This window comes from Leptodactylus fuscus, chromosome 3 (assembly GCF_031893055.1).
Source record: "Leptodactylus fuscus isolate aLepFus1 chromosome 3, aLepFus1.hap2, whole genome shotgun sequence".
Lineage (NCBI taxonomy): Eukaryota > Metazoa > Chordata > Amphibia > Anura > Leptodactylidae > Leptodactylus > Leptodactylus fuscus.
The window spans coordinates 27061892-27087856 of NC_134267.1; the positions used below are offsets into that span (position 1 = coordinate 27061892).

The window sequence follows — 25965 nt, forward strand, 5'->3', positions numbered from 1 at the left end:
TGCCTGTGAGGAGGAGCTCAACTTCTACAGACAACCCTCTTTCTCGGGTTCTTCCGACTACGTACAATAGTACAAGGCACAAGGTGTCATAAAAAAAAAAAAAGCATGCAGCAACTAACCTCCCATCGACACAGCAGACTCACCACTAGGGGAACCCAGAAGATAAAGTGGCAAGACAAGCTTACCCTACAGTGCTGTTTTGTTCGTCTGGGGTCCCTCAGCGGATGGTCCTGAAACGGTCGGTGGGGGGATGGTCATCTATCGGTTGCACACCGGACATCCAAGTGCCCCACGGTTTGGGCGCCACAAATGTTAGGGTCAATCAACCCTGGATATGTTGTCGTAGTCCAAATTGATGTCTTAATCAAGAGCGCTCGTAGAACAGATAGACACTCAAGTATCGTAATCAGAATATTCCAAAGTTTATTACATATTACTTAGCTTTTATAGAGAAATAATGGCTGTATGCTAAATTAGGCATAACAAACTACATCATATAGAAATATGAATTATCATTGGTCAAAGTACAAAATGGGCGTTTACAAACTATGAATACGTATATAAACAATACATGAGTTAACACATGGTTGTCCGTGTCATCCATTTTAGTGTGTAATTATGTTAGCACAGTCTGATGAAATGGATGCCATGACTTTCCAAGTTTCATGCTAGTGGATAACAGACAAAACAAGAGATTAGAACTGACTTCATAGCTTGTGAACTTTATGCGTCTTGTTATGGCCATCAAGTATTACGATGTACAAATATGGTAACTTGCATCCGCCAGCATGTAGTACGGAGGGGCAGTGGTTTTAACTAGATATATTCTAATACGCACAAAGACACAAAGATCAGCACATTTAGTCAAAATATAAGCCTCAGGGTTACTGGGGAAGCATCTTATCTGTTACTTCTGGCTATACGCTCAGGGTTAGCTTATTTTTCTCTATTTTTCTAAGTTACAGTTTTAGGAACTGGAATTAACCCCTCACACTTGTTTTTTATTTAAAGGCCAGGGCCAATTTTAAATAAATTTGTTAACCTGGGGTTTTATTACCCCTCTTCCTATTACATACCTCAAGTATCGCGCCTCTCCAAGACCCAAAGCACACTTTTGTGGGTTTGCTGTTAATCCGGCTGCCTGGAGAGAATTTAGTACAGCTTGAACTTTTTTTAAGTGACTTTCCAAGTCTGAACTAAAGATGACAATGTCATCTAAATGAGCTGAAGCGTGCCTTTGATGGGGCTTAAGGACTCTGTCCATCAATCTCTGGAAGGTTGCTGGAGCCCCATGTAACCCAAACGGCATAGTCACATATTGAAATAAACCATCTGGGGTGACAAATGCAGTTTTTAATCTGGCTTCTTAGTGAGCGGCACCTGCCACTACCCTTTGGTTAAGTCGAGGGTGGAGAAATACCTGGCATGTCCCAACCTCTCGATTAACTCATCGACTCTGGATATTGGGTAGGCATCAAATTTTGAAACTTCATTCAGCTTATGGAAATTATTGGAATCTTATGGAACCATCTGGCTTACGAATCAAAACAATGGGATTCGACCAGTCACTCTTGGACTCCTCAATTACCCCAAGTGCCAACGTATCTTTGACCTCCTCAGATATGGCTTGTCTATGAGCTTCAGGTACCTGGTACGGTTTTAGATTACCCCATATCTGCGGCTCGGTAACAATGTCATGTTCTATCAGATGGGTGCGCCCAAGCAACTCAGAAAACACATCATTATTTTTCTGTACCAACTCTTTTGACTCCTGTTTCTGTGCCTTAGACAGGGTCTTTGCTATGTGCTCCTTGGGTGAAGCCTTGCCAGGAGTATTTACCCCTTCAGTAGTAAAACAAAGAAAAGTGATAGGTGGCACAGCTAGGACCTATAGGACATACTGCCGATCATATAACTAGTCAATCAAAAACAGGAGCATGGCAAATATGAAACTGCCCCCTATAGTGGTGCACAACACCCCGTATAAAGACAATAAATAGCATATAAAAAAGATGAGAAAAGGGGGGAACTCACCAGGGCATATTTTTGTGTAAAAACAGTCCTTTATTCCATCTTCAAATAAAACAACTGACAGTGTTTGGGGAGAGAGAGAGATTGCACAACATTAGCCAGGCAACGACCATTTCATGCTATGTGCACTTCTTCAAGCCTTATGTGGACAATTTTGTGCAATCTGTTTTTATGAAACATACGCCCTGGTGAGTGCCCCCCTTTTTCTCATCTTTTTTATATGCCCTTCAGTAGTAACCTTGCTAGGGGTACCTACTGATGCCAACACTTCCCTGTTTTTCCAGGGTTTTAGTAAATTTATATGGTATATTTTTTTGGGCTTTCTCTTGCCCTGCTGGTGGACCTTATAATTTACTTCCCCGACTCTTTCAATAATTTCATATGGCCCTTGCCATTTTCTTTCTGCTGTTGGAACCAATACCAACACCCGATCACCTGGACTAAAGGTTCTAAGTTTAGCCGTTCTGTTATAGACACAGCTCTGGGACATTTGGGCCTGTTCCATATGTTCCTTTACAATGGGCATGACTGCTGCAATTCTGTCCTGCATCAGGGTAATATGTTCAATTACATTCCTGTAAGGAATTTGCTCTTGTTCCCAGGTTTCCTTAGCTATGTCTAGGAGACCAAATGGGTGTCTACCATACACCAACTGAAATGGGGAAACACCTAGGTTACCTCCCGATTTGCAAACATTAAATAGGGTAGTAAGCAAACCCAGTCTTTGCCGTCCTTGCTAACCACCCTCTTTAACATGCCCTTAAGGGTTTTATTGAACCTCTCCTCTAGGCCATCTGTCTGGGGGTGATATACAGAGGGTCGCAGGTGTTTAAAGAGATTCTATCATTGGAATCCAGTTTTAAGCCAAACCCACATCGGAATAGCCTTAAAAAAGGCTATTCTTCCCCTGCCTTTCGATGTCTTCTCTGCGCCACCGTTCCTTAGAACAGCATTGGAGGCATCCCTGTGCTGTGAGAAAACTATCCAGTGCCGCCTTCTTCTTGTTCACCTCCTCTGCTTCTTCTGCTTTGTCCCATCACATTTTCTTAAAAAAACTCCGACTGCACATGTCCATCACCATTTTTCCAGGGCCGAACGTGAGAGACCACAGGAAAATGGCCAAAGGACATGCGTAGCAGGCGCAGTCGCCCATTTTACTATGGCCGAGCAGGAAAGAAGAGGTGTAGACGTCAAATTAGCATATGGACGAAAACCGGGATAACTAAGGAACGGAATTGTTCAACAATTTCTTCCCGTATTTAGTTCACCCTATACAGTAGTTCCTGATTCATGGACAAACAGAAACTCCTTATCAGCATCTGGATACTGGGGTTCACCATTTATTACATTTACGTTTCCTCTGGCACGAGCAAGATTAGGATCTCTCATTTGAGCAGTCCTAAAATTGTCACGGGACACGTCGAGCTTCGGCATCTCGGGAACTCCCTCCTGACCTTCAGCATCACCAGATAACACAGACAGGGGAAAATCATTACCATCTTGGGTCACCCCTACAGCTGGTGTTTCCCTGCCAGGATCAAAAGGATCAGGATAAACCTTAGGCAAGATATTACCAACATTCATAGTTTTAGGACACGGTAAACTCTGCTTTTTCCACATATCCCAAAATAGAGGAACATCTCTCCCTATAATCACACTATGGAACAGGGACTTAACCACGCCCACTTCTATTGTTTCACCATGTATGCTGAAGGCCCCAATAGTTTGTCCATTGTACAGTGCAGGGTGGACTAGATCAGTGGGCTCAGTTGTCAGGGGACAGTAAGCAGCCGTATGGTTTTATTAGAATAATGGGTTGTCAAGAGGGGGAAATATAAGGAGAATTCATTAGAGGTATCAGAGGTATTAGAGATAACAATCGGCCATCAAAAAGAGACGTACAAGGTGCACATGTCCGGCAGATACAGTATATAACAGCTGCTAAGAACAGGGAGTGTGAATAAGGCCCTAATAAATGGGAGGGGTTGTGACAACGGCTCATAAATCCCCGTGGTAAAGAGACTGTTCATAGCTGTGGTAATATAAGGTTTGGGCCACCTTGTGACTACTGTAAGTGAATGGGGCCACATTGCCACTCCAGGGGTACTTCAACTTCTGGCTGCAAAAAGTAGAGCCCTGACAAATTTTTGGAGACTAGAAGTTGCAACAGTTTTGTGGTCACAATGTGATTCCATTCACTTATATTAGTAAAGGAGTCACAGGGCGGTATACCAAGTTTTGATCATACAATGGGAGTTGCGAATAAAGTCGCCATGTACTCCTCCCCCACTCTATAGAATGGAAAAGAGACCAGCACAGACTTTTGGAACATGATGACAACAGATCCCTTCAAATTTGCATAATATCCCATGGTACATTGCTTTTAACCCTCCTTAGTTTACATAGACGTCCCACTGATGTTATCCATGAATGAGGCTGCTGCAACTGTACTCCGAGCTAACGGTTGGTCATTACAGAAACGCATACACATTAGGTATCCCTGTGTCTGAAAGTGCCCGGTCTACTGAATATAGGGTATCTGCAGTACTTCTGTTCTGTCGGGAAGGGGTTAATAGGAGCACTGCATATACCCTATATTCAGCCAGACTGAATTCCAAGTGGGGGGGGAAAAAACAGTCCTCAAGCTCAGGGAAGGGGCAGACAGACAACCAAAACACCCCCCTCCCATTCCCCATCACCCAGCAACTACTGCACCCAAAAACTCCGACCATTTTAATTTTTTAAATTTTCCAGTAGCTGCTGCATTCCCCCCTTAGGCTTATACTCGAGTCAATAAGTTTTCCCAGTTTTTTGTGGTAAAATTAGGGGGGTCGGCTTATACTCGGGTCAGCTTATACTCGAGTATATACGGTATATTGTTCTTTGTAGAGTTTAATATAAAATTTTAATAAAAATTAAGATAGAAAAAAAGTTGTCCAAATGTGTAAGTACGCTTCAGTGTTACAATGGCTTCTCTCCTGTGTGACTTTTTAGATGCTTCATAAGATTTTCTCTCTGACTGAAACATTGGTCACATTCTGAACATGAATATGGCTTCTCCCCTGTGTGATCTCTTAGATGTTTCACAAGGTTTGACTTCCAATCAAAACATTTCTCACATTCAGGACATGAGAATGGCTTCTCTCCTGTGTGAATTCTCTGGTGCTGCACAAGATGTGATTTCTGATTAAAACATTTCTCACATTCAGGACATGAAAATTGCTTCTCTCCTGTGTGAATTCTTAGGTGACACCTAAGACGTGATTTACAATTAAAACATTTGTTACATTCTGAACATGAGAATGGCTTCTCTCCTGTGTGAATTCTCTGGTGATGCACAAGATGTGATTTCCAAGCAAAACATTTATCACATTCAGAACATGAGAATGGCTTCTCTCCTGTGTGAATTCTCTGATGATCCAAAAGATCCTTTTTCCAACTAAAACATTTCTCACATTCAGGGCATGCAAATGGCTTCACCCCTGTGTGAGTTCTCTGGTGATGCACAAGATGTGATTTCCGATTAAAACATTTCTCACATTCAGAACATGAATATGGCTTCTCTCCTGTGTGACTGTTCAGATGCCTCACAAGTTCTGATTTCCAAGCAAAACATTTATCACATTCAGAACATGAGAATGGCTTCTCTCCTGTGTGAATTCTCTGGTGATGCACAAGATATGATTTCCGATTAAAACATTTCTCACATTCAGGACATGAAAATGGCTTCTCTCCTGTGTGAATTCGCTGATGCCTCACAAGTCCCGATTTTCGATTAAAACATATCTCGCATTCAGGACATGAATATGGCTTCTCTCCTGTGTGACTTCTTAGATGCCTCACAAGAACTGATTTCCAATTAAAACTTTTATCACATTCAGGACACGGATATATCTTCTCCCCAGTGTGAATTCTTATATGGTCCTCAAGACCTGATTTGGTAAAATAACATTTCGCACATTCAGGACATGAAAATGGCTTCTCTCCTCTGTGAATTCTCTGATGATTGACAAGATCATTTTGCAAACTAAAATGTTTGTCACATTCTGAACATGAATATGGCTTCTCTCCTGTGTGACTTCTCAGATGCCTCACAAGTTGTGTTTCCCAAGTAAAACATTTATCACATTCAGGACATGAGAATGGCTTCTCTCCTGTGTGATTTCGCTGATGCCTCACAAGTTCCGATTTTTGATTAAAACATTTCTCACATTCAGAACATGAATATGGCTTCTTCCCTGTGTGACTGATCAGATGCCTCTCAAGTCCTGATTTCCAAGCAAAACATTGCTCACATTCAGGACATGAGAATGGCTTCTCTCCTGTGTGAATTCTTAGATGGTCCTCAAGACCTGGTTTGCTAGAAAAACATTTCTCACATTCTGAACATGAGAATGGCTTCTCTCCTGTGTGAATTCTTAGGTGACGCATAAGTTGTGATTTGCAATTAAAACATTTATCACATTCTGAACATGAAAATGGCTTCTCTCTTGTGTGAGTTCTCAAATGCTTCAGAAATTTAGATTTTTTCCTGAAATGTTTCCCACATTCTGAACATGAAAATGAATTCTCATCTCCCTGAATCTTCTCATATGTCTTATCAGAATGCTTCCGGACTATTTCCCCCAGCTTATGTCCAGTTCTTGCTTTGCCAGTCCTGAATTGATTGGATGAAGGTTTCTTGTGACCAGCAGTATCAGTGGATGGAGCGCTGCTCTGAAGGACTGGGGGTACATTAGGAATTACTGAATTATCTTGTGTGATATTGTTATCTTCTACTTCATGGTAGGGAGATAAATGGAGATGTCCACCGGAGCCTCTCATCCCATTTTCACCTGCAAAAAGATACAAGATTGTCTTCAAACAAAAATAATAGATATTTTATTAACCAATGAAGCTTTAGTGATATATACTTATATAATATATATAGTGTATGTCCCACTGAATATCTATAATATATATAAGAGTGATGAAGGACCAGAGATAATAAATAACTAATGACAGTGCTGACTACATAGGTCCCAGATTATAATCTCGTGTTTCCATCCAGACCATACAGTATTGTAGAGTCCCAGTGTGAACATCACCAAAGGACATGTATTATGCTGTTTTTATCTGATGTAACTTTTAGTGGATTAAACCAACGTGGCTGATGCTAGGTAGACGGTTCATCTCCAGACCTTAGATTATTCTAGTCTGGAGGAAGAACTCGTCAGTCTTCAGTTCCTTACCTTTCCAGCTAGAGAGTGGAGGTATGAAACAGATCCAGCCTGGCAGTTACAAGTCAGGACTAGATTCAGGACAAATCAGGACTAGCGTCAATACCACAATCATGAAGGAGAGGAGCCATTTTGCTATGAAGAGAATTTTTGTCTGTAAATCACAGCTACAACCAGGACAGATGAACAATCTTTACCCTCCACCTTGGGTAATAGTAGGTATGTGATTTTATGGAAGAGAAAAGACCACACTTTTTGCGAAGACTGTCTAAAACTAGAGAGAGACAATGACCAAACTCCAGGAGAACCGTGTAGAAGCCTCAGCCCCGTATTTTTGCATTGTTTATGTGTCTCCTGATTCCTCAAACTTGCACCAAGATCAAGGGCACTCCAACCAGGGCTGTTTTAACACAATGGCGGGCCCTGTGCCAAGTTTCCATAAGTAGCCTCCTTCCCCTATATCATCACAACTTAGACAGAAAAACTACTAACACTGACAAATCAGAGGGGGTAACAGTGGAACAAGTAGCCATAGAACAAAGGAGTTGGAGACACAAAAGGTGAGGACACAAGGGCAGATGAGCGGGAAGGGCACTGCGTCTTCAGTGAGTAGATATCCTGGAGCGGAGTCTTAGGCTGCTTTCACACGGAGTAACGCTCCGCTCATTCTAACACGTAAACACGTGTCAGAGTTAGCGCTGTAAAACTTAATCCCATTGACTTCAATGGGGGCCGTCTTACACGCGCTACCCATTGAAATCAATGGGAGGCTTTTTAATCCATTGATTTCAATGTGTAGACGGCACCCATTGAAGTCAATGGGATTTTGTTTTACCGCGCTCACTCTAACACGTGTTTACATGTCAGAATGAGCGGAGCGTTACTCCGTGTGAAAGCAGCCTTAGAGACAATCCCAGAATCAGGAGAAAAATTGCAGATTTGTATGAGATGTAACCCATATACAATACTAGGCGGTGAAGTAGACACCACATACGTTAAAACAGATCCAAAACCCCAAAAGACGGCCGGAATATCATTGTAACAATACTACATAAAGCGAATATATCGCTGCGCATTCTCTAATAGCGCGCATGCGCAGGATATTGCAAACTCGCGTAACTCCAGGGCTGAAAGGATCTATATAAAAGTATACCCAACTGCGCATGCGCGAGTCCAAAAGTGTATTGAAATGATACAAAAAAAGACTACCAAAACATGGCTGCTCGTGAAATACATATGCAGCGACAAATAAGTAGTGTACCTGTACCTATAAAGTGTACAAGGTGACTTGGTGTAACATCAAATAACATGAACAACAGTTATAACTGTTATATAACAGTTCTGGAAGCCATGAGGAAGTGTAGCAAAAGGTCCTTCTTCACCGCCGAGATCTTGTCAGGCATAACAGAAAAGAGCCAACTGAGGGGAAGGTGTAAGGGAGCGGCCACTGACCTTAGCATATATATCAAACACTAATTCCAAAAAGGGTTTAATCAGTCCTAAATCCCACCAAACATGAAAGAGTGTTTCCTTGTCAGAACCACAGTGCAAACACCGATCAGAAATGCCAGGGTATAATCTGTGGCGGAGAACAGGACAATGATACCATTGGGTCAGAATCTTAAAGGTCTTCTCTTGCGCACTGCAGGAGCTTGTTGGCAAATAAGACCTATCCCAGTCAGCAGGGAAGAGTCGCAGCTAGAGATTCTTATCTGAACTGGTGTAAGAAAGGCTACCCAGCATCACTGCCCTAAGGAGGAAACCACAGAGTACAGAGACTGCGCACGTAGGAGTTCAAGAGGGCACTTTCCAGATCTGTTGGACTAGAGGAAAGCAATGGGATCAGGAAGGATTTTCAAAGGAAAGCTAGAAGTTGACCATATTTGAGACAGGAGGACGACAAAGTTAGAGGAAGGCAACTGCTCAAGGGATGGAAGAGCTGACCGCCCAAATTATAAAGCCCCCTCAGTGGCCCTCATATAGTACAATGCCTCCTTAGTGGCCCCATAATTATAATGCCCTTACAGTTGTCCCCACAGTATATACTGTCTACTATCCAGTTTCTTGTCCCCCTCAGTATATATTGTCCTTACAGTTACCCCAACAGTTCATACATAGTCCCGCTAAATTTCTGCAGTCTCTTGTCATCCTCAGTATATCCTGTTACCATTCAATTGCCCCCTCAGTATACCTAGTTCCCTTCCACTTTCCTCCACAGTTTGAGCTTAGTCCGATGCAATTTTGTGTCATACAGTCGGATATGTCACTATTTACACTCATTGTAAGATTTAGAAAAAAAAAATTGAAACTGTGAAAAATTAATTTAGATCTCAAACCAGACTCCTAAGCTAACAAAGACCCCAGAGCAGAGCTGAGGTTGTATTTTCTGATATATGGGATTTTGACCTCTTCTTTTTGTGTAGGGAGTCTCATTTTCATTTGATAAGGTACTAGAGGGAGGACCCGGCTTCGCACGGTTATATTATATTTTATGTTTGTGTAGAGGCCCCATAAGAATTGTCCAGTTTTGCACTGGCGTATTTTGTATGTGGTTTGTGTGTATGTCCATAAGCGTCATGTGATTATGTGTATCTCATTTTGGATATCAGTGAAAAACGGCGTGTGGTACTGTGTGCAGACGCGTGTATCTAATCTTTTGGCATGTGGTACTGTGTTCAGACGCATGTATCTAATCCTCCCCTGTGTGGTATTGTGTGAACAAGCACGTATCTAATCCTACGGCATGTGGAACTGTGTGTAGACGCGCGTATCTAATCCTACAGCATGCGATACTGTATGCAGACGCACGTATCTAATCCTACGGCATGTGGTACTGTGTGCAGACGTGCGTTTCTAATCCTCTGGCGTATGGAACTGTGTGCAGACGTGCATATCCAATCCTCTGGCATGTGGTACTGTGTGCAGTTTCGCGTATCTAATCCTCCCCGTGTGGTATTGTGTGTAGATGCGCGTATCTAATCCTCTGGCGGTGGTGCTATGTGAAAACATGCATATATAATCCTCCAGCGTGTTGAACTGTGTGCAGATGTGCGTATCTAATCCTCCCCTGTGTGGTATTGTGTGAAAAGGTGCATATCTAATCCTCCCCCGTGTGGTACTTTGTGCAGACAAATGTATCTAATCCTTTAGCGTGTGGAACTGTGTGCAGACGCACATATCTAACCCTTGGTCGTGTGGTACTGTGTGCAGATGCACATATCTAATCCTCCCCTATGTGGTATTGTGTGAAGAGGCTCGTATCTAATTTTACAGCATGTGGAACTGTGTGTAGACGCGCGTATCTAATCCTACGGTATGTGGTACTGTGTGCAGACGCACGTATCTAATCCTCCCCGTGAGGTACTGTGTGCTGAGATGCGTATCTAATTCTCTGGTTTGTGGTACTGTGTGCAGAAGCATGTATCTAATCCTCCCCTGTGTGGTACTGTGTGCATACACACATATCTAATCCTCCCCTGTGTGGTATTGTGTGAAGAGGCATGTATCTAATCCTACGGCATGTGGAGCTGTGTGTAGACGCACGTATCTAATCCTACGGCATGTAGTACTGTGTGCAGAAACGCGTATATAATACTCCCCCGTGTGGTACTGTTTGCTGAGACGCGTATCTAATTCTCTGGCTTGTGGTACTGTGTGCAGAGACACGTATCTAATCCTCCAACGTGTGGTATTGTGTGAAGAGGCGCGTATCTAATCCTTTGGCGTGTGGAACTATGTGTAGACGCGCGTATCTAATCCTACTGCATGTGGTGCTGTCTGCAGACGCGTGTATCTAATCCTATGGCGTGTACAACTGTGTGCAGACGCGCGTATCTAATCCTCTGGAATGTGGAACTGTGTGTAGACGCGTGTATCTAATCCTACGGCATGTGGTACTCTGTGCAGACGTGTGTATCTAATCCTATGGCGTGTACAAATGTGTGCAGACGCACGTATCTAATGCTCTGGAGTGTGGAACTGTGTGTAGACGCCTGTATCTAATCCTTCGGCATGTGGAACCGTGTGCAGACGCTTGTATCAAATCCTTCAGTGTGTGGAACTGTGTGCAGAAATGCGTATTTAATCCTCTGGTGTGTGGGACTGTGTGGAGACCCGTGTATCTAATCCTCTGGCGTGTGATACTGTGTGCTGATCTGTGTATCTAATCCTCTGGAGTGTGGAACTGTGTGTAGACGCCTGTATCTAATGCTTCGGCATGTGGAACCGTGTGCAGGCGCACATATCTAATCCTATGGCATGTGGTACTGTGTGCAGAAATGCGTATTTAATCCTCTGGTGTGTGGGACTGTGTGCAGACCCGTGTATCTAATCCTATGGCGTGTACAACTGTGTGAAGACACGTGTATCTAATCCTCCCCTGTATGGTATTGTGTGAAGAGGCGCGTATCTAATCCTACGGCGTGTGGAACTGTGTGTAGACGCGCGTATCCAATCCCCCGGCATGTGGTACTGTGTGCAGATGCGCGTATCTAATCCTATGGCATGTGGTACTGTGTGTAGACGCGTGTATCTAATCCTCCCCAGTGTGGTACTGTGTGCAGACGTGCATATCTAATCCTTTGGCGTGTGGAACTATGTGTAGACGCGCATATCTAATCCTACTGCATGTGGTACTGTGTGCAGACACGTGTATCTAATCCTATGGCATGTACAGCTGTGTGCAGATGCGCGTATCTAATCCTCTGGAATGTGGAACTGTGTGCAGACGCGTGTATCTAATCCTATGGCGTGTACAAATGTGTGCAGACGCACGTATCTAATCCTCTGGAGTGTGGAACTGTGTGTAGATGCCTGTATCTAATCCTTTGGCATGTGAAACCGTATGCAAATGCACGTATCAAATCCTTCAGTGTGTGGAACTGTGTGCAGAAATGCGTATTTAATCCTCTGGTGTGTGGGACTGTGTGCAGACCCGTGTATCTAATCCTGTGGCGTGTGATACTGTGTGCTGATCTGTGTATCTCAGTTTGGATATCAGTGTTGTATTGTGCATGTGGAGTGACCGTGTGTATTGCAGTTGGAATATGAGTGAAAGACTTGCAGGTTTGTATTAGCTAAGGGGGGGGGCACTGTGTTTGGAATGCTGCATCTCAGCAACGGTACATCCGAGCGAGTTGGAGTCTCGTCTTAAACCTTCCCGGATACCTGAAGTATCTCTGTACCAAATTTGGTGAAGATCGGTCCAGTCGTTTGGTTCGCATTAGAGCACAGACAGACAGACAGACGGACAGACAAGAATTCATTTTTATAAGATAGGGAGACTAGAGGGAGGACCCGGCTTCGCACGGGTATATTACATTTTATGTTTGTGTAGTAGCCCCATAAGAATTGTCCAGTTTTGCACTGGTGTATTTTGTATGTTGTTTGTGTGTATGTCCATAAGTGTCATGTGATTATGTGTATCTCATTTTGAATGTCAGTGAAAAACCTGTGATCAGTTGTTATGAATACCTGGAGTAAATCTGTATCTAATCCTTCCCCGTGTAGTACTGTGTTTAGATGCAAGTATCCAATCCTTGTTGGTGTGGTACTTTGTGCAGATGCACATATCTAATCCTCCCCGTGTGGTATTGTGTGAAGAGGCGTGTAACTAATCCTCCAGTAATTGAAACTGTGTGCAGACGCGCGTATCTAATGACTCTGGCGGGTGGTACTGTGTGCAGATGCGCGTATCTAATCCTACGGCATGTGGTACCGTGTGCAGACGCGTGTATCTAATCCTATGGCGTGTACAACTGTGTGAAGACACGTGTATCTAATCCTCCCCTGTGTGGTATTGTGTGAAGAGGCGCGTATCTAATCCTACGGCGTGTGGTACTAAGTGCATACGTGCATATCTTATGCTCTGGTGTGTGGTACTGTGTGCAGATGCGTGTATGCAATCCTTTGGCATGTGGTACTGTGTGCAGACGCATTTATCCAATCCCCCAGCGTGTGGTACTGTGTGCAGACGTGTGTATCTAATCCTTCGGCATGTGGAACCGTGTGCAGACACACGTATCTAATCCTTCAGTGTGTGGAACTGTGTGCAGAAGCGCGTATTTAATCCTCTGGAGTGTGGAACTGTGTGCAGACGCATGTATTTAATCCGACAGCATGTGGTACTGTGTGCAGACGTGCATATCTTATGCTCTGTGTGTGGAACTGTGTGCCGATGCATGTATCCAATCCTTTGGCATGTGGTACTGTTTGCAGACGCATGTATCCAATTCCCCAGGGTGTGGTACTGTGTGAAGATGCATGTATCCAATCCTTTGGCATGTGGTACTGTGTGCAGACGCGTGTATCCAATCCCCCAGCGTGTGGTACTTTGGGAAGACGCGTCTATCTAATCCTTCGGCATGTGGAACTGTGTGCAGACGCACGTATCAAATCCTTCAGTGTGTGGAACTGTGTGCAGACGCAAGTATCAAATCCTTCAGTGTGTGGAACTGTGTGCAGAAGCGCGTATTTAATCCCCTGATTTGTGGGACTGTGTGCAGACGCGTGTATCTAATCTTCTGGCGTGTGATACTGTGTGCTGATCTGTGTATCTAATCCTCTGATACATGTTGTATTGTTCATGTGGAGTAACCGTGTGTATTGCAGTTGAAATATAAGTGAAAGACTTGCAGGTTTGTATTAGCTAAGGGGGGGCATTGTGTTTGGAATGCTGTATCTCAGCAACGGTACGTCCGAATGAGTTGGAGTCTCGTCTTAAACCTTCCTGGATACCTGAAGTATCTCTGTACCAAATTTGGTGAAGATCGGTCCAGCCGTTTGGTTCGCATTAGAGAACAGACAGACAGACAGAAATTCATTTTTATAATATAGAGAGATATATAATATACTAGAGGGAGGACCCGGCTTCGCACGGGTATATTACATTTTATGTTTGTGTAGTGGCCCCATAAGAAATGTCCAATTTTGCACTGGTGTATTTTGTATGTTGTTTGTGTGTATGTCCATAAGCGTCATGTGATTGTGTGTATCTCATTTTGGATATCAGTGAAAAACCTATGATCAGTTGTTATGGATACTTGGAGTAAAGCTGTATCTAATCCTTCCCCGTGTAGTACTGTGTTTAGACTCAAGTATCTAATCCTTGTTGGTGTGGTACTGTTTGCAGATGCACATATCTAATCCTCCAGCGTGTGGTACTGTGTGCAGATGTGTGTATCTAATCCTCCCCTGAGTGGCATTGTGTGAAGAGGCACGTATCTAATCCTCCAGTAAGTGAAACTGTGTGCAGACGTGCATATCTAATCTTACGGCATGTGGTACTACGTGCAGATGCGCATATCTAATCTTCTGGCGTTGTGGTACCGTGTGCAGACAGGTGTATCTAATCCTCTGGCGTGAGGTACTGTGTGCAGATGCGCGTATCTAATCCTCCCCAGTGTGGTACTGTGTGCTGAGACGCGTATCTAATTATCTGGCATGTGGTACTGTGTGCAGAGGCATGTATCTAATCCTCCAAAGTGTGGTACTGTGTGAAGAGGCACGTATCTAATCCTACGGCGTGTGGAACTGTGTGTAGACACGCGTATCTAATCCTACAGCATGTGGTACTGTATGCAGATGCATGTATCTAATCCTATAGCGTGTACAACTGTGTGAAGACGTGCGTATCTCATCGTCTGGCATGTGGAACTGTAAGCAGACTCGTGTATCTAATCCTACGGCATGTGGTACTGTGTGCAGACGTGCTTATCTAATCCTCTGGTGTGTGGAACTGTGTGCAGATGTGCGTATCTAATCCTCCCTTGTGTGGTATTGTGTGAAAAGGCGCGTATCTAATCCTACGGCGTGTGTAACTGTGTGTAGATGCGTGTATCTAATCCTACGGCATGTGGTACTATGTGCAGATGCGCGTATCTAATCCTCTGGCATGTGGTACTGAGATGCGTATCTAATTCTCTGGCTTGTGGTACTTTGTGCAGAGGCATATATCTAATCCTCCAAAGTGTGGTACTGTGTGCAGACACACGTATCTAATCCTGCCCTGTGTGGTATTGTGTGAAGAGGCACATATCTAATCCTGAGGCATGTGGTACTTTGTGCAGACGCGCGTATCTAATCCTCCCCGTGTTGTACTGTGTGCTTAGACATGTATCTAATTCCCTGGCTTGTGGTACTGTGTGCAGACACACGTATCTAATCCTCACCTGTGTGGTATTGTGTTAAGAGGCACGTATCTAATCCTGCGGCGTGTGGAACTGTGTGTAGACGCGCGTATCTAATCCTACGGCATGTGTTACTGTGTGCAGACGCGTATATCTAATCCTCTGGCGTGGGGTACTGTATGCAGACGCACGTATCTAATCATCCCTGTGTGGTACTGTGTGCTGAGACGCGTATCTAATTCTCTGGCTTGTGGTACTGTGTGCAGAGGCATGTATCTAATCCTCCAAAGTGTGGTACTGTATTCAGGCACACGTATCTAATCCTCCCCTGTGTGGTATTGTGTGAAGAGGCGTGTATCTAATCCTATTGCGTGTGGAACTGTGTGCAGATGTGTGTATCTAATCCTCTGGCATGTGGTACTGTGTGCAGATGTGCGTATCTAATCCTCTCCTGTGTGGTACTGTGTGCAGATACGCGTATCTAATCCTCTGGCATGTGGTACTATGTGCAGATGAGCGTATCTAATCCTCCCCCGTGTGATACTGTGTGCTAAGACGCACATCTAATTCTCTGACTTGTGGTACTGTGTGCAGAGGCATGTAGCTAATCCTCCAAAGTGTGGTACTGTGTGCAGACACACGTATCTAATCCTCCCCTGTGTGGTATTGTGTGAAGAGGCGCGTATCTAATCCTACGGCGTGGGGAACTGTGTGTAGACACACATATCTAATCCTGCGGCATGTGGTACTGTGTGCAGATGTGCATATCTTATGCTCTGGTGTGTGGAACTGTGTGTAGACACGTGTATCTAATCCTATGGCGTGTACAACTGTCTGCAGACGCGCGTATCTAATCCTCTGGAGTGTGGAACTGTGTGTAGACGCGCGTATCTAATCCGACGACATGTGGTACTGTGTGCAGACATGCAAATCTTATGCCCTGGTGCGTGGAACTGTGTGCAGATGCGTGTATCCAATCCTTTGGCATGTGGTACTGTGTGCAGACGCATGTATCCAATCCCCCGGGGTGTGGTACTTTGTGCAGATGCGTGTATCTAATCCTTCGGCATGTGGAACTGTGTGCAGACGCACGTATCAAATCCTTCAGTGTGTGGAACTGTGTGCAGAAGTGCGTATTTAATCCTCTGGTTTGTGGGACTGTGTGCAGACGCGTGTATCTAATCTTCTGGAGTGTGATATTGTGTGCTGATCTGTGTATCTAATCCTCTGAGGCGTGTATCTCAGTTTGGATATCAGTGTTGTATTGTGCATGTGGAATGACCGTGTGTATTGCAGTTGGAATATGAGTGAAAGACTTGCAGGTTTGTATTGGCTAAGGGGGGGGCACTGTGTTTGGAATGCTGTATCTCAGCAACGGTACGTCCGAGTGAGTTGGAGTCTCGTCTTAAACCTTCCAGGATACCTGAAGTATCTCTGTACCAAATTTGGTGAAGATCGGTCCAGTCGTTTGGTTCGCATTAGAGAACAGACAGACAGACAGAAATTCATTTTTATAATATAGGGAGACTAGAGGGATGACATATTATATATGATATATTACATGTTATGTTTGTGTAGTGGCCTCATAAGAATTGTCCAATTTTGTACTGATGTATTTTGTATGTGGTTTGTGTGTATGTCCATAAGCGTCATGTGATTATGTGTATCTCATTTTGGATATCAGTGAAAAACCTGTGATCAGTTGTTATGGATACCTGGAGTAAAGCTGTATCTAATCCTTCCCCATGCAGTACTGTGTTTAGACGCAAGTATCTAATCCTTGTTGGTGTGGTACTGTGTACAGATGTGTTTATCTAATCCTCCCCCGTGTGGCATTGTGTGAAGAGGCACGTATCTAATCCTCCAGTAAATGAAACTGTGTGCAGACGTGCATATCTAATCTTACAGCATGTGGTACTATGTGCAGACGCGTGTATCTAATCCTCTGGCGTGTGGTACTGTTTGCAGATGCGCGTATGTAATCCTCCCCCGTGTGGTACTGTGTGCTGAGATGCGTATCTAATTATCTGGCATGTGGTCCTGTATTCAGACGCATGTATCTAATCCTCCCGTGTGGTATTGTGTGAAGAGGCGCGTATCTAATCCTTTGGCGTATGGAACTGTGTGTAGACGCGCGTATCTAATCTTACAGCATGTAGTACTGTGTGCAGATGTGTGTATCTAATCTTATGGCGTGTATAACTGTGTGCAGACGTGCATATCTAATCCTCTGGAGTGTGGAACTGTATGTAGATGCGTGTATCTAATCCTACGGCATGTGGGACTCTGTGCAGACGTGTGTATCTAATCCTATGGCGTGTACAACTGTGTGAAGACACGTGTATCTAATCCTCCCGTGTGGTATTGTGTGAAGAGGTGCGTATCTAATCCTATGGCGTGTGGAACTGTGTGTAGACGCGCGTATCTAATCCTCCCCCGTGTGGTACTGTGTGCAGACACGCGTATCTAATCCTCCCCCGTGTGATACTGTGTGCGGAAACGCGTATCTAATTCTCTGGCTTGTGGTACTGTGTCCAGAGGCATGTATCTAATCTTCCAAAGTGTGGTACTGTGTGCACACACACGTATCTAATCCTCCCTTGTGTGGTATTGTGTGAAGAGGCGCATATCTAATCCTTCGGTGTGTGGAACTATGTGTAGACACGTGTATCTAATCCTATGACATGTGGTACTGTGTGTAGACGCACGTATCTAATCCTCCCCCGTGTGATACTGTGTGCTGAGACGCGTATCTAATTCTCTGGCTTGTGGTACTGTGTGTAGAGGCATGCATCTAATCCTCCAAACTGTGGTACTGTGTTCACACACACGTATCTAATCCTCCCCTGTGTGGTATTGTGTGAAGAGGCGCATATCTAATCCTTCCGCTTGTGGAACGATGTGTAGACGCGCGTATCTAATCCTACTGCATGTGGTACTGTGTGCAGACGCGTGTATCTAATCCTATGGCGTGTACAACTGTGTGCAGATGCGCGTATCTAATCCTCTGGAGTGTGGAACTGTATGTAAACGCGTGTATCTAATCCTACGGCATGTGGTACTCTGTGCAGACGTGTGTATCTAATCCTATGGCGTGTACAAATGTGTGCAGATACGCGTATCTAATCCTACGGCAAGTGGTACTGTGTGCAGACACGCGTATCTAATGCTACAACATCTGGTACTGTGTGTAGACGCGCGTATCTAATCCTATGGCGTGTGGAACTGTGTGTAGACGCGCGTATCCAATCCCCTGGCATGTGGTACTGTGTGCAGACGCGTGTATCTAATCCTCCCCCGTGTGGTACTGTGTGCAGACGCGCGTATCTAACCCTCCCCCGTGTGATACTGTGTGCGGAGACGCGTATCTAATTCTCTGGCTTGTGGTACTGTGTGCGGAGGCATGTATCTAATCCTCCAAAGTGTGTTACTGTGTGCACACACACGTATCTAATCCTCCCTTGTGTGGTATTGTGTGAAGAGGCGCGAATCTAATCCTTCGGCGTGTGGAACTATGTGTAGACGCGCGTATCTAATCCTACTGCATGTGGTACTATGTGCAGACACGTGTATCTAATCCTATGGTGTGTACAACTGTGTGCAGACGCACGTATCTAATCCTATGGAGTGTGGAACTGTATGTAGACGCATGTATCTAATCCTACGGCATGTGGTACTCTGTGCAGACGTGTGTATCTAATCCTATGGCGTGTACAAATGTGTGCAGATGCGCGTATCTAATCCTCTGGAGTGTGGAACTGTGTGTAGATGCGCGTATCTAATCCTACGGCAAGTGGTACTGTGTGCAGACACGCGTATCTAATGCTACGACATGTGGTACTGTGTGTAGACGCGCGTATCTAATCCTACGGCATGTGTTACTGTGTGCAGACGCGTGTATCTAATCCTATGGCGTGTACAACTGTGTGAAGACACGTGTATCTAATCCTCCCCTGTGTGGTATTGTGTGAAGAGGCGCGTATCTAATCCTATGGCGTGTGGAACTGTGTGTAGACGCGCGTATCCAATCCCCTGGCATGTGGTACTGTGTGCAGACGCGTGTATCTAATCCTCCCCCGTGTGGTACTGTGTGCAGACGCGCGTATCTAACCCTCCCCCGTGTGATACTGTGTGCAGACGCGCGTATCTAACCCTCCCCCGTGTGATACTGTGTGCGGAGACACGTATCTAATTCTCTGGCTTGTGGTACTGTGTGCGGAGGCATGTATCTAATCCTCCAAAGTGTGTTACTGTGTGCCCACACACGTATCTAATCCTCCCTTGTGTGGTATTGTGTGAAGAGGCGCGAATCTAATCCTTCGGCGTGTGGAACTATGTGTAGACGCGCGTATCTAATCCTACTGCATGTGGTACTATGTGCAGACACGTGTATCTAATCCTATGGTGTGTACAACTGTGTGCAGACGCACGTATCTAATCCTCTGGAGTGTGGAACTGTATGTAGACGCATGTATCTAATCCTACGGCATGTGGTACTCTGTGCAGACGTGTGTATCTAATCCTATGGCGTGTACAAATGTGTGCAGATGCGCGTATCTAATCCTCTGGAGTGTGGAACTGTGTGTAGATGCGCGTATCTAATCCTACGGCAAGTGGTACTGTGTGGAGACACGAGTATCTAATGCTACGACATGTGGTACTGTGTGTAGACGCGCGTATCTAATCCTACGGCATGTGTTACTGTGTGCAGACGCTTGTATCTAATCCTATGGCGTGTACAACTGTGTGAAGACACGTGTATCTAATCCTCCTCTGTGTGGTATTGTGTGAAGAGGCGCGTATCTAATCCTCCCCCGTGTGGTACTGTGTGCAGACGCGCGTATCTAATCCTCCCCCGTGTGATACTGTGTGCGGAGACGCGTATCTAATTCTCTGGCTTGTGGTACTGTGTGCGGAGGCATGTATCTAATCCTCCAAAGTGTGTTACTGTGTGCACACACACGTATCTAATCCTCCCTTGTGTGGTATTGTGTGAAGAGGCGCGTATCTAATCCTTCGGCGTGTGGAACTATGTGTAGACGCGTGTATCTAATCCTACTGCATGTGGTACTGTGTGCAGACACGTGTATCTAATCCTATGGTGTGTACAAATGTGTGCAGTTTCGCGTATCTAATCCTCTGGAGTGTGGAACTGTGTGTAGACGCCTGTATCTAATCCTTCGGCATGTGGAACCGTGTGCAGATGCACGTATCAAATCCTTCAGTGTGTGGAACTGTGTGCAGAAGTGCGTATTTAATCCTCTGGTGTGTGGGACTGTGTGCAGACCCGTGTATCTAATCCTCTGGCGTGTGATACTGTGTGCTGATCTGTGTATCTAATCCTCTGATGCGTGTATCTCAGTTTGGATATCAGTGTTGTATTGTGCATGTGGAGTGACCGTGTGTATTGCAGTTGGAATATGAGCGAAAGTCTTGCAGGTTTGTTTCGGCTAAGGAGGGGGGGCACTGTGTTTGGAATGCTTTATCTCAGCAACGGTGCGTCCAAGCGAGTTGGAGTCTCGTCTTAAACCTTCCCGGATACCTGAAGTATCTCTGTACCAAATTTGGTGAAGATCGGTCCAGTCGTTTGGTTCGCATTAGAGAACAGACAGACAGACAGACAGACAGACAGACAGAAATTCATTTTTATAATATAGGGAGACTAGAGGGAGGACCCGGCTTCGCACGGGTATATTACATTTTATGTTTGTGTAGTAGCCCCATAAGAATTGTCCAGTTTTGCACTGGTGTATTTTGTATGTTGTTTGTGTGTATGTCCATAAGTGTCATGTGATTATGTGTATCTCATTTTGAATGTCAGTGAAAAACCTGTGATCAGTTGTTATGAATACCTGGAGTAAATCTGTATCTAATCCTTCCCCGTGTAGTACTGTGTTTAGATGCAAGTATCCAATCCTTGTTGGTGTGGTACTTTGTGCAGATGCACATATCTAATCCTCCCCGTGTGGTATTGTGTGAAGAGTCGCGTATCTAATCCTCTAGTAATTGAAACTGTGTGCAGACGCGCGTATCTAATGACTCTGGCGGGTGGTACTGTGTGCAGATGCGCGTATCTAATCCTACGGCATGTGGTACTGTGTGCAGATGCGTGTATCTAATCCTATGGCGTGTACAACTGTGTGAAGACACGTGTATCTAATCCTCCCCTGTGTGGTATTGTGTGAAGAGGCGCGTATCTAATCCTACGGCATGTGGAACTGTGTGTAGACGCGCATATCCAATCCCCCGGCATGTGGTACTGTGTGCAGATGCGCGTATCTAATCCTCCCCTCGTGTGATACTGTGTGCTGAGAGGCGTATCTAATTCTCTGGCTTGTGGTACTGTGTGCAGAGGCATGTATCTAATCCTCCCCTGTGTGGTATTGTGTGAAGAGGCGCGTATCTAATCCTACGGCATGTGGTACTGTGTGCAGACGCGCGTATCTAATTCTTTGGCTTGTGGTACTGTGTGCAGAGGCATGTATCTAATCCTCCCCTGTGTGGTATTGTGTGAAGAGGCGCGTATCTAATCCTACGGCATGTGGAACTGTGTGTAGACGCGCGTATCCAATCCCCTGGCATGTGGTACTGTGTGCAGACGCGCGTATCTAATCCTACGGCATGTGGTACTGTGTGCAGACGCGCGTATCTAATCCTCCCCGTGTGATACTGTGTGCTGAGACGCGTATCTAATTCCCTGGCTTGTGGTACTGTGTGCAGAGGCATGTATCTAATCCTCCAAAGTGTGACACTGTAAGCAAACACACGTATCTAATCCTCCCCTGTGTGGTATTGTGTGAAGAGGTGCGTATCTAATCCTTCAGTGTGTGGAACTATGTGTAGACGCGCGTATCTAATCCTACTGCATGTGGTACTGTGTGAAGACGCGTGTATCTAATCCTACGGCATGTGGTACTGTGTGTAGACACGCGTATCTAATCCTACGGCATGTGGTACTGTGTGTAGACACGCGTATCTAATCCTACGGCAAGTGGTACTGTGTGTAGACACGCGTATCTAATCCTACGGCAAGTGGTACTGTGTGCAGACGCGTTTATCTAATCCTATGGCGTGTAAAACTGTGTGAAGACATGTGTATCTAATCCTCCCCAGTGTGGTATTGTGTGAAGAGGCACGTATCTAATCCTACAGCGTGTGGAACTGTGTGTAGACGCGTGTATCCAATCCCCCGGCATGTGGTACTGTGTGCAGATGCGCGTATCTAATCCTATGGAATGTGGTACTGTGTGTAGACGCGCGTATCTAATCCTCTGGTGTGTGGTACTGTGTGCAGACGCGCGTATCTAATCCTCCCCCGTGTGATACTGTGTGCTGAGACACGTATCTAATTCTCTGGCTTGTGGTACTGTGTGCAGAGGCATGTATCTAATCCTCCAAAGTGTGGTACTGTGTGCACACACACGTATCTAATCCTCCCCTGTGTGGTATTGTGTGAAGAGGCGCGTATCTAATCCTTCGGTGTGTGGAACTATGTGTAGATGCGCGTATCTAATCCTACTGCATGTGGTACTGTGTGCAGACACATGTATCTAGTCCTATGGCGTGTAAAACTGTATGAAGACATGTGTATCTAATCATCCCATGTGGTGTTGTGTGAAGAGGCGTGTATCTAATCCTACGGCGTGTGGAACTGTGTGCAGACGCATGTATCTAATCCTATGGCGTGTACAACTGTGTGCAGACGCGCGTATCTAATCCTCTGGAGTGTGGAACTGTGTGTAGACGCCTGTATCTAATCCTTCGGCATGTGGAACCGTGTGCAGATGCACGTATCAAATCCTTCAGTGTGTGGAACTGTGTGCAGAAGTGCATATTTAATCCTCTGGTGTGTGGGACTGTGTGCAGACCCGTGTATCTAATCCTCTGGCGTATGATACTGTGTGCTGATCTGTGTATCTAATCCTCTGATGTGTGTATCTCAGTTTGGATATCAGTGTTGTATTATGCATGTGGAGTGACCGTGTGTATTGCAGTTGGAATATGAGTGAAAGACTTGCAGGTTTGTATTGGCTAAGAGGGGGGGGGGCACTGTATTTGGAATGCTGTATCTCAGCAACGGTACGTCCAAGCAAGTTGGAGTCTTGTCTTAAACCTTCCCGAGTACCTGAAGTATCTCTGTACCAAATTTGGTGAAGGTTGGTCCAGTCGTTTGGTTCGCATAAGAGAACAGACGGACGGACAAGAATTCATTTTTATAATATAGAGAGAAGAGATATATCAATATAAAAGCATTCAACAAGCTCAGTCTTATGCTATGGACAGAACAGCAACTTGAAACTCCAGGGTCACAATGCAAAACCTGTAACAGAGCCCCCAGGGGCCATCTATAGTACTGGTGTATTTTTTATATTGTAGAAGCTTTTGGGTCCCTTCAGGCTCAAGGTCCCAGTAGAGATGGCTACCATTGTAACCCTATGGCTGTGCTCCTGGTTACAGATTATAAGGCACCATTAATTCACCTAAATTGTACACTGAATACACAATAAATATGTTTTCAGTCACATGTGAAGACACTTCATACTGTTATCCTTAGACAGAGAGATTTGGAGGCGTCTCCTACCTGATAATCTTTTAGACATTTTCATAGCTCTGCCCTAAGGCCGCTTTCACACAGTCAGTATTTGGTCAGTGTTTTGTGTCGGTATTACGTAGGATAATAGGTTTAGCGGGATGGACATATGTCTTTGTCCAGCCTTACAGACTATATTACTATGTGTATATTGAACATGATTTCTGTGTCCACCTCAGTAAATGTACTGAGCACGACGCACATGCTCAGTCTTGCTTCTTGTTTTGCTCCACTAAAGCTGCATCTGCTTTGTTTCTCAACAGATAAGATGAACAAGTAATTGGAGAGGGAAACAATATTATAACAACTGAAAAGCAGAAAACATGATGGAACCGTTCAGTAAAAGTATTAGTGCTTCCTCCATAGACTTCTATAGAGAGGTATGATGGGGCACAGTGATGAGGCTTCTCAGTAATAGTAATGTATACAGTAAGTATTAGCTGTGCTTCCTCCATAGACTGCTATAGAGAGATATGATGGAGCACAGTGATGGGGCCGCTCTGTAATAGTAATGTATACGGTAAATATTAGCTGTGCTTCCTCCATAGACTGCTATAGAGAGATATGATGGAGCACAGTGATCAGGCCCCTCATTAATAGTAATGTATACGGTAAATATTAGCTGTGCTTCCTCCATAGACTTCTATAGAGGTACGATGGGGCACAGTGATGGAGACGCTCAGTAATAGTAATGTATACAGTAAGTATTAGCTGTGCTTCCTCCATAGACTGCTATAGAGAGATATGATGGGACACAGTGATGGGGCCTCTCTGTAATAGTAATGTATACAGCAAGTATTAGCTGTGTTTCCTCCATAGACTGCTATAGAGAGGTATGATGGAGCACAATGAAGAAACTGGCTGTACTCACTATTATCAGGCTCCTTCTCCCTCTGTACTGCCCATACTGGGGGACTCGTCTCCTCTGCAGATGACTGGCTGCCCCCCTGCTGTGATTTGCTGGTCCCAGGAATACAGTCTTAGGAGAAAAGGAGAACAGAAACCATTACTCTACCCCCAACCAGTCACATAAGTGTAACTTCACAGTAATTCGCCTTTACAGCCCCAGTCAATTCAGACCTCAGCCCACAGCCGTAAATAAATCAGACACTTCCCCCCTAGACCACAGACTAATATAGACCCCCCAGACCCGCCTAAAAAGATCGGACCCCAAGTTCATTCAGACTTTGAATTAAACCCATAAACTAATATGAACACCAGACCAGACCTCACCTCAACATTAATACCCCAGATTAGACCCCCAATATTAACTGAGACCAAACCCCAGAATGAACTCAGATCAGAACTCCTTAAAAATCAGGCCCCAGACAAAAAAAAAAAAAAAAAAAAAAAAAAAAAAAATCGGACCTCTGACCCCAAAATAAATACAGACAAGACCCCAGCATGTTCTTACCATTTATTGCCCCTGGGTCATTTCCCCTCTGGGGGGTGCAACACTGCTCCTGATGTTGTATGTGCCGACTCATTCCACAGTCTTGGTGCGGTTTAGTCCAAAAAAAAAAAAAAAAAAAAAAAAAAAAAAAGACAAATTTTACAAAATGACAAATAAGCAGGATAGAAATAATAAAGCAGGCCGGAGGGGGAGGGGGAGGAGTGGTATTAGGCTTAGGCATCCTACTAGGCCCTGCACAGTCCACTATCAGTCTTAATAGATGGGCAGCACACTGAAAACTCAATGACTTTCAAGGCTTTCTGGAAAAAAAAAAATTGGAATTAAAAAACCTTTTCAGATTAACCCCTTAAGGACACAGCCCAAAGTGCCCAGGCCTCTTTTTTCAAAACTGACATGTGTCACTTTAAATGGCAATAACTTTGAGACGCTTTAACTTACACAGGTCAGTATGATCAGGCGCTCCTCGTAGATAAGACACGATTCAGGGGAAATGTGCGCCATCTTGTAGCCGCCATATGTTTCCCCCATCATTTACGCCACATTTCGAGTGTAAATGATGGTAAATCTGATGGGGCCTCCTTGGAA

The 25965-nt window shown here is 44.7% G+C and overlaps 1 protein-coding gene across 1 annotated transcript; it reads right to left on the minus strand.

The window, feature by feature from the left end:
• Positions 1 to 462: 462 nt before the first annotated feature.
• On the minus strand, positions 463 to 25466 carry LOC142197205 (uncharacterized). Its single transcript, XM_075267344.1, has 3 exons — positions 25381 to 25466; positions 24838 to 24945; positions 463 to 6866 (listed from the first exon to the last, which is right to left on the minus strand). The coding sequence occupies exons 1-3, from the start codon at positions 25451 to 25453 to the stop codon at positions 4993 to 4995; spliced, it is 2055 nt and encodes a 684-aa protein (XP_075123445.1). The 5' UTR covers positions 25454 to 25466; the 3' UTR covers positions 463 to 4992.
• Positions 25467 to 25965: the final 499 nt, after the last annotated feature.

Excerpts from the sequence above, each read along its gene's own strand:
- LOC142197205 (XM_075267344.1), bottom strand. The coding sequence starts at position 25,453 with ATGAGTCGGCACATACAACATCAGGAGCAGTGTTGCACCCCCCAGAGG. Across the intron at positions 24,946-25,380 it reads TGACCCAGGGGCAATAAATG|ACTGTATTCCTGGGACCAGC; the intron begins GTAAGAACATGC and ends TTTTCTCCTAAG. Across the intron at positions 6,867-24,837 it reads GGAGAAGGAGCCTGATAATA|GTGAAAATGGGATGAGAGGC; the intron begins GTGAGTACAGCC and ends ATCTTTTTGCAG.